The sequence below is a fragment of the Alligator sinensis genome, unplaced genomic scaffold (assembly GCF_000455745.1).
Source record: "Alligator sinensis unplaced genomic scaffold, ASM45574v1 scaffold904_1, whole genome shotgun sequence".
NCBI classification, from domain to species: Eukaryota; Metazoa; Chordata; order Crocodylia; family Alligatoridae; genus Alligator; species Alligator sinensis.
The window spans coordinates 633491-648735 of NW_005842587.1; the positions used below are offsets into that span (position 1 = coordinate 633491).

A 15245-nucleotide genomic window follows, 5' to 3' on the forward strand; every position below is an offset into this window, starting at 1 on the left:
AAGGGTATAGATAGACATTACAATTGTGTTACTATCAAACGATACAGATACGTACTATTTGGACCAACTGCATTGTCTACATCATTATGTGGCGATTCAAATGCAATGAAACCACATCAGTTTTAACCCTGTTTCATTCAGCTTCAAAATGAGGGTAGTTTAGTTAACTTGTATTGCTACTAGATCATGCAGATGTAACAACTAGTGCAGAGGTTCCCAAACGTTCTTATTGCAAACCCTCTTCCAGGTTTACCAGCTGCCCGCATTCTCCTACCAGTGTACATTTTGTACTTTAATCTCTTAAATGCCAATTATTTTTATAATGAAAATTATATCGTCCATTATACAATTTATTCTGTGTACTGCTCCCCACTCTGCCCCCGAGATGTCTTGCCTGCCCCTAGGGATGCATATACCACAGTTTGGGATCCCCTGAATTAGTGTGACAGCTTATGGTTACCCTGGAGAGCAACAGCAGCTCCCTGTTTTTCTTAATCAGTTAAAATGTATGCCTGTCCATACCTTAAGTTGGTGTGTTCAACACAGACCTGGCATTGTTTATGAATTTGTGCAACATTTTTAAGAGCACTGCTAGAACTGAATAACTTTTGAAAAATTATTTATAGTTATTACTACCAATGATCTGGGTTTGGTTTTTTGGTTTCTTTTTGTCCCTGCCCTCCATCTTTCAGTGAGGATATCCACTGGAGCTGCTGTCCAAAATGGCTACTGATGCAGTAAATTTGTCAAAATGCTGACCATTAGTTTTTCCAATAGCAGTGATAGTGTTTTGTAAGTACAGTATTATTATATCTAATTATCTAAGGTTTTAATTACTCAGGATAAGTCATTTTAACTAAAAGTTGCAGTGAAGTACTGTATTTGCATTAGCATTCAGGTTTTTTTTAAGAGTTAGTTTTTAGATAGCTGTTGTATTTAGTTCTGCCACTAAGGGCACAGACAGACGTGGAAAAAAACAAAACAGCACTTTACCGGATGAGGCAGTGCGTTTGTTTGACCTGGCTTCACAGCATCTTTATAGATTGGGCGCTTCAGCAGGGTTTTTTGGCACTTTTATCTAAAAGCCAATTAGATCAGTTTTAGATAAGTGCCAAAAAGCCCTGCTGAAGTGCCTGGTCTATGCAGATGTTGGGCAAGCTGGGTCCAACTAATGCAGTGCCTCTTCTGAGCATGCTCTGTGCTTCAAGTAAAGTGCTGGGTTTTTTTCCATGTCTGTAAGCAACCTACATGTTAAAAAGAAGAAATATTTTGTGTTCGTGCCTATTTAGTCATCTAAAGCAGAACAGTATCTAAAATGCATAGAAAATCTGTTTTCATATTTGACCTTACAGATGGACTACTCCATGTAGTATATTTAACTGAGGAGTGAAGTTGGGATAATGAGAAGTATGACATACTTGGAGGCCTAAAAATATTTTGCCACTTTTATAGGCATTTTTTATGGCTAGCAATGCAGCAAGATAAAAATGTGTAGGACAAGAATTCTCATTTTGTTATTGTGGTCCAAAAAGATGGTTTTGTGGACAGTTTATTTTTACATTCTGATCACGCAGGTTATGTCTGTTGTCCTCTCAGTTGTATAATGCTCTATCTGTATCAGTTGCTTGTTTAAAGTGGTAGTAGGAAAGTATGTATTTTCCACTGTTCTTTTAATGCCAGCTAGCAGCTGGAAACGGGAGCTAGCTTTATTTTACCAGTAGGTTTTTCATGAGCCAATAGTAGTAGAAAAGATGAAAACTACCAAAATATGTGAATCTCTGTTTTAAGAAAATAAATGAAGTGTGATGATTTTACACAGGGTCTTGATAAGACATTGTTTTTCTAACATCAAAGGTTAGTTATTCTAGGCATGCTGAGTCATGTATTGCCTTTGCTTTTTGTATCTATTTTTAACTTTGCACAGCTTCCCCCTCCCCCCAGTTTTGTTTTAGCAATTGAATTTAAAAAAGGAATTGCAGAAAGAATGAATTTTTACTACCTGATATGGTGACCTCAGTGGAAAGGTGTGTGGAGAAATTTCATCATATCTAATATCCTCAGGGTGCCTCCACAGTAATGGAGGTGTGCACAGAGGATTGAATAAAAGTAAAATCTGTCAGTATCCTAAATTTAGCCCTGTTCTTTAAGCTTCTGCCAAACCAGAAACATGAAGTAAAATTTCATCTGCTAGTTATAGGTTTTAATGTGGTTTAATTTAGTTAGTTTACAAACAAACTAACATTAATTAAGCATTTCTAATATTGCTGTTCACCAAGGTTATGGTATAGATTATTTTATTCTGCATTATTTTTTGCATCTTCCACTGCCAGCCATTTCTCATCTTGCTTTATAAACAGGCTCTGGTGAGCAGTGAGGTGTCAAACTCATCGGGCACCGGGCTGGCCCAAGGGACCAGATTGGCCCCAGATTCCCCACCCCTTCCCCCTTCCCTATCATGCACTGCAGGTGGCACCCGTTCTGGCTGGATCAGGACACAAAATGCATGTAGCACCTCCGCTGGAGCCTGTGCTGCATAGAGCATCAGTCCTGGACCAGCTGGAAGAGGTTCTGGATCTGGAATGCAGGGGACACACAGCTGGAGTGGACACTGCACATGGCTTGCATACTAGACTGGTCAGGATGGGCTGTGTGCACCACAGTCCTGGACTGGTGGGGCAGACACTGCGGGCTCTGGTTTCAGAATGCTGGGGCATCCTGGTCTGGCCTTGTGTAGAGCCAGCAGCACCTGAGGTTGGATGATGTGTCTTTTCAGACCCAATCTTTGACATCCCTGGTTTAAAGTGTACGTGTGTAATTTCTAAAATTTAGGATATGTGTAGTTGAATATATTTTTCTGAACTTTCTTTTCTTCTTTATGGTTTTTGATCTTTTTAGACTCCTTCAGCAGTTGTACCTCCAAACCATTTGACTACACTATTAGCAAATAGTTTTTGGCCCAGTAGTAATTTTCAAATCTCTTGGTCTTATTTTTATAATGAGAGGTATTATAGCATATCCAAATAGTATTCGCCCTGTCACCCTTCTAAGTTGTTCAACATTGCTACAGAAGAAATTGGGTATATGTTATCTGAAATTCAGTAAAGGTAGTTGTAATTCTCTTATCCCATCTTCTCTGAAAGCCACTCCTAGCCATTTTCCTGTTTTATTCTTGCTTTTCTCCATTTTCTCCTAAATTCTTAAATAAAATACCCCACTTGGTTAGTAGCTTTTAATAGGCCAGCTTCCTGGTAAAATTTCTGATTTGATATTTAATGTATGAACTTTCTACCTCCTCTTCAATAAAGGGCCTGAGTGGGAGAAGAGAGGGTTTGTTTTTTTTTCATGATTTGCTTCATGAAAAGAATTTGCATATTTTTAAGTACTCAGGTGGCAGCAGCAGTTTCCCACAATGCTTAATTCAGTATTTGACATGATTCAAGGAAGTATAGGGGACAGCAGTTGTTTAGAACTTCAAGCCCTTTTGAGCCGAAGGGAGGTGACCATTTTCAGCTCATTTTCAGCTGCCTGGTGACCATTTTTAGCTGATCTTTTTTCTGTTGAAACAAATTGTATGGGCTTCTAAATAACCATACGGCATAGACTGCTAAAAAAGTTTTTCAGTAATAAAGGAATTGAAATTGCTTGCTATGGTACAACTGAAGCCAAAAGGAAGGTGGGTTTTTGGGGATAAAGGGTGTGTGTGGATGTGGGTGAAAATTGTAACGAAAAGGTGTTGGAACCCTCTCCTTTCTATTTCCTTTAGTCTTTCCATTGCATATTGCATTTATTTAAAAAAAAAAAAAAAAAGTACTACATAGTCTTCTACCATCTCCAAAACTTTGTGCTTAAAGTTCCTATTTAAGGTTAAAGAACTGTACGTTAATTGTGGTAGGCCCCGCTTGTGTTTGCTAGCAGACTGTTAGTGCACTTTTCTTGAGACTGACAGAAAAAAACAGAATACGAACTCTGCTTGGAGCCTTAATTATACACTTCTTATTATTTTACATAGTTTTGTGTGACTGTAACACTACAGGGGCTGAACAGTATTAGAATATAGTTATGGCCAGTGTATGCAATGTGTTTTCCACTTCAGTAAATAATGCATAGTTATTTACAGTGATTTATCACTTGGACTGTTGGATTGCATATAGCTTTTCATACATCCTAGTGACGCAGCCTAATCAGATCAATTATACGTATGAAAAGCCACTACTTTTGTATTTCTAACAAAATTTGAAGTCATTTACAAATAACCAATTAGACCATTTCACCAGGGTATGCTGAAGAAATAAGTTTGTCCTCTAGCTGTGTTTATTTTAAAGTTATAGATGAGGTTTAAATCCATCACAGCAGTGCATGTTTTACTTTCCTCTGCTGACAGGTTATAACTTCAGTAAAGAGAATATATTATTGCCCCTTGGCTAAGTATAGCTTGTTTCAAGGCATTTCACTAAATCTGTTTCCATTGTTAGAGAAATTGTTGGCACAACGTTGAATTTGTTTATTCTGTTTACAGTTGCATTGGTCTTAAATGGAGGTAGCTGAAACTGCAAGCAGACATGCACCTTTAAAGAGGCATTGGTTGCTTTATCACTGTTGTGCTACCCAGGAATAGCTTTCCTTGTCATTGTCCCTCTTGAACTCAGTCTTCTTGACAGTGTTCTCAGGGTGCCACTCTTCATCAGTCATGCTTCCAGTTGCTGTGGCACGTTCCTTTTCCTGTCAGTTTCTCACAATTTAGCACAAAAGGAAGAACAGTAAATTCTTCCCACTGCCGGGGTGGTGGCAGGGGGGGGAAGATGGTGGGGAAAAGAAAGAGTACTCTTCCAGTTCTAATAATTAAAGAACGATTTGAATTGTTTAAATCAGTGTTTCTCAACCTTTTCAGGGTCATGATACCTGACCTCCACTTACTTGAATGTGGCAGCCCCCTCAGCTGAGAGCCACTATTGGTGCTGCCTCAGTTTACCTCAATGCTTCTTAGCCTGGTTATGCTGCGTCCAGATGAAACTGCCCTACATGCCTGTTGCACAGCCAGCTGGCCCTGCATGCAACAGCTCCTGCATGAAGAGTCTGTAATCAGCTGAAGGCAGGCAGGAGCTGCCTCGTGCTGTGTAACCCGGCCTCGTCTGGCACCACAGTCCTCTAAGAAACAGAAGCGGACTCCCACATCTGTTTCTGGGAGGAATATAAGGGGTACTGGACCAGGAAGTTTTGCACAGTACAAAGCAGCTTTGCTTGGCTGCCTTAAGACGACTACAGGGAGAGCATGTGGGGTAGTTTTACCTGGCCACTGCTGCTTTGGCACGTCTGAGCCATCTGCGGTGCCTCGGTTGAGAACCACAGATTTAAATGCCGGTTACCCTAAGATGGACACAGAGATACAGAAGCTTTGATCATGCTAGTGAGTGGGCAGATACCCTGCAGCTTCTGTAGATCATTAGTTAAGCTTCTCATGTCAGACTTTATAAATGAAAGGTTACTTTTCTCTTACCTAGGCTTCTGAAGGTCACATAAGTAACTTTCAGTCAGTGCTATTTAGAATCAGTGCTATTTCCTTAAAATAATAATATTAAGAGAAGACGTTTAAATACCACATTTCTTAAAACTCACAGTAGCTTTATAGCAGTATGTCAGGGGACATCATTACTCCACATTTTGTATTTAGCAGTATTTTTTATTTTAGTATGTTTGGCTTCCGTTCCTCCAATGTAATAAGTCCCGAGACACATTCTCATAGGCTTCGGGTTTTTTTTAATAGTTCCATTGCTATTCATTGTTCATTCAATAGAACATTTTACAGTTACAACATATAAATTAAGTGTAAAATAGTATATTCTTTCTGTTCAGGTTGGTGTAGATTCAGGTACTTTTAAGTCTGGATGGCCAGATGCATTTGTTTGCATTGATTGACATTTCACAAACCAAAAGAAAAGCTAAGAGTTAGTAGAAGAATTTTTAAATAATTTGGAATAAAAAGTCTGTTCTGAACTGACATGGTTTGCTTTGCATTTCTTTAAAACATGAATTAGTATTTAGTAGTACTAGGCTTGTCCCCCAAGGAGTTTTGAGAGACCCTATGTTAGGTCCAGCATGTTTTCTTTATTTCAGGAGTTGTTTAAAAATGCCTCTGGCCTTGTGGGGTAGGATAAAGTATTTAAGTCGGTAATCAATAAATCTTTTCAGTAACACTTAATTACAGCACAGTTCTAGCTGTATTTTAATATTACCACATTATCATGACAGTTTAATATTTCCTATTTAGAAAGCTGCAGTGACAGGAAAATGCTAGCAAACTTTGTTCTCCATTCAAGACAGGTAAGGTTAATTAGTGTCATCCTAGACAACTGAATTGGCCTGGAGATAAACCAGTGTTTTATAGCTGTACATTTTGGAACAGAAATTGGTATTTATAAGTATGTAAGATCAAATAACATGTCAAGTTTTGTAGAGTTTTCTGTTTAACTAACTTGGCTCAGTTACTTCTGAAATATTTTTGACTCTACCTCAAGGTAACATTAAAACTTAGCACAGATATGGTACTATGTAAATAAGGCAATTGGCATTCCTTTGCTTATGAGAAGTTCTGTAGAATGACTATGGATGCTGGACTAACTTCTCTTGAGGTATTTTAAATGCGGTTTCTTAGCACTCTGGAGGAAAGCAACAGAACAAATTCTTGAGTAATTAATGTGAGTGTCTACATTACTGTTCACTTGAAAATGCCAGGTTATTTATCTGCTTATTCACTTTTTTTAATTCTAAAATGATCTAGGGAGCAGTGTTATGAACAGTTTCTGAAGTGTCATTCCTTTCCATAAATTCTTTTCTTCCTCCATACAATGTGACTGTTAGTTCTTAAATAAGTTTTGTTCTTTTTATGGTTATCCTAAAAGAAAAATAATTTCTGAAGAGGAATTAGTTCAGTAGGAAATTGATTTTCTTTTACATGTGCAACCCAATATTTTTTATGTTTTGCTTTGCAAATGAATACATTTTAGAGTTTCTTAAGTTTTTGCTTGAGATTTTTCATGTGCGTTTGGTATATAATATCTTGCAATTAAAAATTCTAAGCTATACTTGCTTGCCAGAAGGCATCTGAAGTAGTTCATTTTCCCCCAAATAAGATGAGCCTGTAAAAGATTTTCTGAAAATTCAGTATGCTCGTATAATTTGTAATAAACCCAAGCTGTTCAATCTTTGTCTCTGTAATATTAAGTATCAAGCCCCCACTTTCCTATTTTTCGACTGAAAATGTGATTTTTATAATTCATTAAATTGATTTGTTCTTGTTATTTCTAACTTCTGGAGCCAACGTAACGATACTTCATACTCCATGTTTGTTTGACTTTTACTTTTTTTTTTTTTTAAGGAGGAACAAAATAGAGGCAAACCCAACTGGGAACACCTGAATGAAGATTTACATGTACTAATCACTGTGGAGGATGCTCAAAACAGAGCAGAAATCAAGCTGAAGAGGGCTGTTGAAGAAGTAAAAAAGTTACTGGTACCTGCAGTAAGTAATCCTATCCATACATTTTGTCTTAAATGTTAAGGAGTGACTTCTGAAATGCAGATCTCAAGTACCATTCCAGTAGGAAGAAAAAAAAGCTGTAGTCTAGCAGATTCTGGCCCTATAGCCCAATCTTGTGCTAGTTTATAAGTGTATTGTGTGTTTATAAAGTAATAAGCAAAATTAGTTTATAACATTTCCATTGGAGTAATTCCTTATTGTTCAGAGAAATGATCTTTTTAGGCTATAGAGAAAAAAATACTTGGTAACAAAATGTAGGCAGAATTTTTCTACAGCCTTTTTAAAAACTAGGAGTTGTGCTGTTTTGTTTTTAAGTCATTGTTGCTGGCCAGTGGTTTTGGTTATGCCAGAAAATCATTATAGTCATTAAGTGAGCCGATAGCGGGCCAACTTTATTATGGTGTGGACTTGGAGCTCCAATTCATATTGGGATTTTACATGCTGCCCGAATGAGAATATTTCATAGAAACTAAAGTTTGTTCAGACAGATTTGTCAGAGCTGCAAAATGCAACAGGTCTTTTTACAGATTCTTTATCACTTTTACACTTGTTGAGGGAAACTAAATTTGATTTAATATTGCTTGTATATGTAACTATTGTAAATGTCCCTTATCATTCAAGCCTTTAGTGCTGAAATTTGTATGCGTTAGCAACAGAACGCCATGGTTTTATTAAAAGGATATTTGGAGTACCAAATAAGTATTTTGCTCCCAAACGAAGAATGAATTGATCTGTAAAGCATGCGAGTTGTAATGTTAGATCTCAAGTAGGCTATAAAGGAATAAGATTCATTTGTTCCTTATTTTTAGCCATCCATAACAGGCAGTGAAAGAGCTTCCTTTGTGTACCATAAGCTGTTAAAAGAGGTTAACATCTCCAGTTTTAAATCAAACCATTGCCACTAAACCCTTTTTTCAGTGGTTTATAACTAGTATTTGTAAATGCAAGCCAAATATCACATTTGAGAGATGATTATTTGGCTATTTTAAATGGTAATAGACTACAGACTTCTCTATGGGTCCTGTACCTCCAAGTCATTTGTATATAAAACATTTTTGGTGGATTAAATACTGTAATTTGTTCCAGAATGGTCCAGTATTCTGAACTAAAAGTTTTAGTTTATGCTAATTAATTAAATATATAATCAAGCTTTTGTTATGTAGTTTAATATTTAACACATGAAAGCTTAAGAGAGTGCACTTTCTGTTGAGCAGATTTCCTCAATAAATGTGAGCCCAAGCCATCAAGTTCTACAAACATATTTAGAGGGTTTTTTTCATTAGTGTTCTGTCGCTTAGCCTCCCAAACATGAAAGAGAGCTAATTTTTATTGCATTTCTCAATCTGCATGCTGACAGCCCCAGAGCTTCAGCACGTGGTCAGAGTTTTTTAGCAGAATAAAAATCCAGTTTCCAGTTATTTCTTCTGCTGCCCTTTCTCTGAAGCTCCAGCGTTATTGCCATGGGCAGGGGTGTCTCAAGTCATTCTGGTCCATTGGCATTAAGGTCTGTTCCATTGGCATTGAGGCACTGTTCAACAGTGATTAGAGTTGAATTTCTGGACATAAACGGCTGACAGTATCTAATCTGTTAAACTGAAAGATCCTGAAAAATTGGCTGCTTTTAACAGTTCTGGAATCTGTTGTGATGTTTAGGTATCTGTTGGTAGTGTATATCGATGCACTATGGCTGCTTGCAGATGTTTAAAAAAAAAAAGGGCTTTACCAGAAGAACTACTTTGACCCAGCTCTGCAGCATCTGTATAGATCAGGTGCATCAGCGGAGCTTTTTGGTGCTTTTAGCTAAAGCTGATACAATCATCTATTAGATTAATGGGGCTTTTTTAGTCCTTCTAAGTGCCCGATCCATATAGACACCGCAGAGTTGGCCCGACTAAGACGCTGTCTCTTGGGCATGTTCTGGTTTTGGCTCAGGAACGTGTTAAGTTTAAAGCGCTGCTTTTAACATCTGCAAGCAGCCTTTGTTACTATAATTTATCTAGGTTTATTACTGCTTTATTAATGCATCTGGTTCATCTGACAAGTGAAAAATATAGTTGTTTAAAAGTGAGAGAAATTTTGAAATGAGGCCATTTTCAATCCTAATCCTGTCCTCTAATGTGTCTACTTCCCCAGCAATTTTGGTGTCAGCCACGGATTAATAAATGTACACTCAGTTCCATTCTCCTAGTCATTAATGAAGGTATTGAGCAGTATGAGAACATGGGCAAGACCCTAACATATACTTCCTCCTAGCTTTATATTTAGCTATTGCTTGGTACTTTTCCTTTTGAGTACCATTATCCAACCTGTTTCACACCCACCTTTATATAGTTTCACCTAGACCCAGGGTATCAAACTTGCCCAACTGCCTGGGTCCTCCATCCACACCCCTCCTCCATTGCTATTTTTGGTACCTTTTCAGTTTTCTGGGACCTTACCAGAGTTGTGTTGCCTTTTGTCTACTCAGCCCCAGGTCTCCACCACCTTATTTAGGATGCAATTGTAATATTTCTCTTTAAGGAGAGAACAATTCAGGAGCAGATTAGTTCAGCAGTCATGTCCCCCTCTCTCAGCAATCTGAACCTCCATGTCTTTCAATAGGCCTTTCCCAAATTTGGTACTTTTGTTGTAGGTCTGCTTCACTCAGTTCTGAGGTGCTGTTTTCCTCCTATTATTCACCCAAAACTGCTTTTGAAAATCAAGAAAGATAAGGCAGCCTATCTGAAGTGTGACTTTTTTCCTGGTTAAAGTTGAACTGTACCTTTCTGCGTAGCTTATTCCTAAATTGAGCTCATTTGTCTTCTGTTCATTTATCCTGTCTGATTTCTTTGGATGTTAAGAGCTTTAAAGTTTTATTTACCCCATTCTCTGAAGTTCTTAAAAGTTAATATTCTTTTGTGGGTCAGTACGAAAGAAATATGTTCTAACACTATATGTTATTGCTTCTCAGCCTCTTATAAGCTAAAATCACATGTAGTCCTTGTTAAGGGTAATCACCTGTGTCCTCTTCATGTCAGGAAGTATTCCTCCAAGACTATTGTGCAGTGGAGGCTGCATCATTTGTTGTGTTAAGCTGCTGCATGATCATAATAGCACAGATGTAATAAACTCAGCCAGCTGGATGATGTCTGTAGCTATTCATGTTATCCATACAGATGTCATATCCCTCTTTGATAGTTACATCCACCTGTCGTCCCAATTGTCTTTTCTGTAAGATGGGAAAAGATGAATTTATGACAAAGGGATAATTACTTATCAGCAGTTCTGTGTTCTCTGTCTTCTCCCATCCTGTATCCCACTTTTATTCTGTGGAATGGTGATACATTTTTGGCACCTCCATATGCTGCTTTATTTAACATCCAGAGTTGAAGGGCTGATTTAACCTAAACCAGGCAGCATTTTCTTACAAAACTTTTGCCTCTGCTTCTGGGTAGGAGCAGCTATAACCTGAGTGGATGTTCTTTATTTCCATCTAATGGGACAGGAGAGGACTACAAAAAAGAACAAACAGTAATTTTCCCAGATTGTCACTATTAAGCCTTCTACAGCATAGGCTGTTACGGTGTTTGTAGACTGCAATGGATAGGAAAGATTTGCGTCTATTTTAAAAAAGAAAGGGGGCGGGGGATAATTTTGTATGTATATTTGGTATTTTGCTGTTACTATAGCAGTAAGACTAGACTCATGGGAGAATTGTAAGTGCAACAGGACGCCATCCTGGCTTATATAGCAACCTCTTCAATGAGTTAATACTCAAAAAGGAAGCCAACAAGTTGAAATTTTGTCATTGTACTAGGGAAGAATATCAGGATATCGCATGGGCGTTCAGGGAGAAAATTAGGAAGGCCAAGGTACAATTTGAGATGCAACTGGCAAGGGACTGAAAAACAATTAAAAGGGCTCTGCAAGTGTGAAAAGTAAGATGAAAACCAGAGAAACCATAGATCTCTTACAGTATTCAAAAGGCAGGGTAGTAATGGACAGTGCAGAGAAAGCTAAACTTTATAATATCCTTTTTTTACGTCAGTCCTCACAAATAGGGGCAGATAACAGATGAGTGCAGCAAAGACAGGAAAGTAGAAAAGCAGCCTGGAGTACTAGCAGAATAGGCTGGTGATTAATGTAGAGAAGCTAGATGCTTTTGAGTCAGCACGGCCATATAGGATATACCCTAGGGTACTAAATTAATTTCACAGCCATTAGTTATCCTCTTTGAGAACCTGTGAGGTCAGGTGATGTTGGATATGATTGGAAACAAGCAAATAAAGTGCTCATCTTTAAGAAAGGGAAAAAGGAGGATCAGAGAATTACAGACCAGCGAGCCTGACCTTGATACCTGGAAATATTCTGGACCAGGTCCTCAAGGAGTCTTTTGTGAAATACCTAGAGGAGAACAAGGTGATCAGGAACAGCCAGCATGGATTCACCAAGAGCAAGTCATGCCTGACCAGCCTGTTTCCTTTTATGATCAGGTGACAGGCTCTGTGAATGGGGGGGAAACTGGATGTAATGCATCTTGACATTAGCAAGACTTTTGATACTCTCTCTCACAACAGTCTCAATATCAAGCTAAGGAAATACATACTTAGATGAAGGTACTGTAACATGGATATATTTGGATCATCTTGATCAATGAGTAGTTATCAATGGCTCAATGTCTAGTTGGGAAGAGAGATCAAGTGGGGTTCCCCAGGGGTCTCTTCTGGATTTGGTACTGTTCAACATCTTCATTAATCATTTGGATAATGGAATTATGTGCCTGTTGCAGATGACACGAAGTTGGGTGGAGTTGCAGGCACTCTGGAGGTCAGGGCTAGAATCCAGCACAACCTTGCTTGTCAATAAAAATGGTACACAATTAACCAGATGAGATTTAACACAGACAAGTGGAAAGACTGGCACTTGGGATGGAATAATTGTATGCACATATACAGACTGGGGAATGAGAGGTTAGGCTGCAGTACTGCAGAGAGAGACCTGTGAGTTTCAGTAGACTGTAAGCTGAAGCTGAGTCAACAGCGTGCGCTCATTTAAAAAAAAAAAAGTCAAAAGTGTGCTGGCTTGTATCAGCAGGGATGTCTTTTGCAAATTGAGGAAAGGGGTTCTTCTGCTGCGTTCAGCATTGGTGAAGTCTCTCATGGAGTTACTGTGTGCAATTTTGGGCTCCGCACTTCATGAAGGATGTGGACACATTTGAAAGAGTTCAGCACAATAGCAGCAAAAATGATGTGGAGCCTGAGAAGCATGACTCAGAGGGAAAGGCTTGGAAGTACTAGGATTATTTAGTGTCTAGAAGAGAAGACTTAGGGTGATAAATGTTTGAAGGTTGCAGGTTCAGTCCCTGATTCGATCTCTCTTGAGGTCCCTTCCAGCCTTACTAATCTATGAATTCTATCTGAAGAGTAATCTGAGAGAGAATGGAAATGGGTTTTTATCTATGGCTGTTTGGGACAGGACTAGAAGCAATAACCTCAAGCTACAAAGGGGGAAACTTAGGTTGCCAATTAGGAGGAACTTTCTGTATGAGGGTAGTCAAGCATTGGAACACGCTACTTAGAGAAGCTGTGGAACCTCCATCCTTGGAAATTTTCAAGAGGTTGGACAGAGACTTGGCTGAGATGGTTTAGTCAGAGATGGTCCTGCCTTGAGCAGGGGGCTGGACCAGATGAACTTGTGAGGTCCTTTCCACACCAAATTTCCTGTGATCCTATGATTTTACAGTCTGGTGTTGTGTATCCTGAATTTAGCCTTAGGATATTCCATTGTTTAAAGGAGAACTTCAATTAATTTTATCTCAGTATTTATAGCACTATTTACTGCATATTATTTTTCAAAACAATATTGAAAATTTGTGCGACAAAACTAGTGATGAAAGAAATGGAGGACTATAATCTGAAACTCCTTGGAAGAAGCAAATGTCAGTTGCTGATTTGTTGCCAAAAAGGATTAAAATAAAACCATAACAGAAGAAAAAAAAATGGCTCATTCACATGTAGTAGCATTAGTTAAGACTTCCAAAGCAGAAAAAAATCACTTGCATATTGAGAACCAGGATCTGATTGCTCCAAACTAGATTTCAAACTTTGTATGCATCATAATATTATACATCAGACAACCATGATGATAAGTTTGAAGATAGATCCTGCAGTTGATTTGAAACATTAACTTTCAGTTTTCTCAAGTATGACAGTAAATGGGAGGCTTCTATACCAAAGTTAGAGATCAAATAATGAAATATAGAAAGCAATTGGTAAAATTAGGATGGTAAAAGACTTTTAGAATTGTTTTTTGTATCAGGACTTGTCATTGGTGGATCACAACACAACTCTCATACAAATATATGGTTTCTATATGGTAACTTGGAATTCTCTATACAGACCTATTAGGAAACAGATTGACCATCTCTGGTAAAAGGAAATATTGAATATTTCTTAAAAAACAAGCATATAACATAAGAGAAGTCAGGAGTAAGCAAAATTTCGACCAAAATTCCTCCAAGTAGAAAGAGGGGAACCTCAGGGAAACAAAAATGAGCAGCTCCCACCCTCCCTTACCCTGTTGCCACTCGAACAAAACCCATCTAAGAAATGAACAACAAAAAGCTAAAAAAATTTGCAATTTCAAATTGATACGAGAAATAGATTTCAAGTGTTTATCAAGGCTTGGACTTCTCAGGAAGTCAGTATTTTTGTCCTTGTCGTTTCTGCAAAGAAGATTATCATAGATGTAATTACCTATAGGTGATTTCCAAAAAAGTGGACTTGAGGACTGGTTTATTGAGGATATGTAGAATTTATGGAAAAATGGAAACAAACCCAAGCAAGCAACAGCTTCTCAAAAATTCTTCCAGAAAGAGAATCGCCAAATAGCCTTTTTACAATAAAGCATCAGGAAAAAAAAGAAGAAATACATGGATAACAATTGACAAAGAATCTGAAGCAATCCCTGAAAGAGAAGATAGTAAAATAGTTAATCAACTCAGTGGAATTCTTACTGGCACGCTTATTCCCATCAGTGAGTATAACTAAACAAGGAAATAAGCTAACAGAAAAATTAAAGTGTGACAAGTAGAGCACTTTAAGGAGGTTCTAGACCAGAGGTGGGCAATTTATTTCAGCTGGAAGGCTACTTAATGAGTTTTGGTGAGCTGTTGAGGGCCACAAGGGTAGCCCTACTCCTTCACAGGTGCCCAGCCCCTTGGTTGCCATCTTGGAACTGGAAGTCCCACCCCTAACCCCCCCAACCTTTGCCACCAGAAGTCCCTCCCCTGCCCCTGGAAGTACTTTTTTTTGGGGTGGTGGAGGGGAGTTGCCATCTTTGAGCCGGAAAAACCCCAAATAATATACTAAAAATCAAACATCTATTATAACCCATTTTAATTTTAAAAATATTTTTTCTGTATTTACATATTTGCATAGTGTATATTGAGGTGAGTGGTTGCATAATAGCTCAAAGAAAAGTCTTACTCTTGTATATTGGGAATGTGTGGGGTGTGGTTGAGGTGGTAGGGTGTGTGGGGGCCGTGTGGGTAGGGTGTGGAGTTTGTGGGGGGATGTAATTGTGTGGGGAAGGGTGGGAAGTGCAGGGTTGGGGGAGAGTTGGGAGGTGGGGGTGTGGATATGGTAGGGGGTGGAAGAAACACTCTCTCTCTCTCTCTCTCTCTCTCTCTCTCTCTCTCTCTCTCTTTCCCCCTCTCCCCCCCCCCCCCTGG

General features: G+C 38.5%; 1 protein-coding gene across 1 annotated transcript in view; it reads left to right on the forward strand.

The window, feature by feature from the left end:
• The window catches only part of QKI (QKI, KH domain containing RNA binding), a 261229-nt gene that overhangs the window by 182510 nt on the left and 63474 nt on the right, over positions 1-15245 (forward strand). Inside the window, exon 5 of the mRNA XM_025214536.1 lies at positions 7373-7516. Within this exon, the coding sequence (XP_025070321.1) occupies positions 7373-7516 (144 nt within the window). The remainder of the gene's footprint in view (positions 1-7372; positions 7517-15245) is intronic.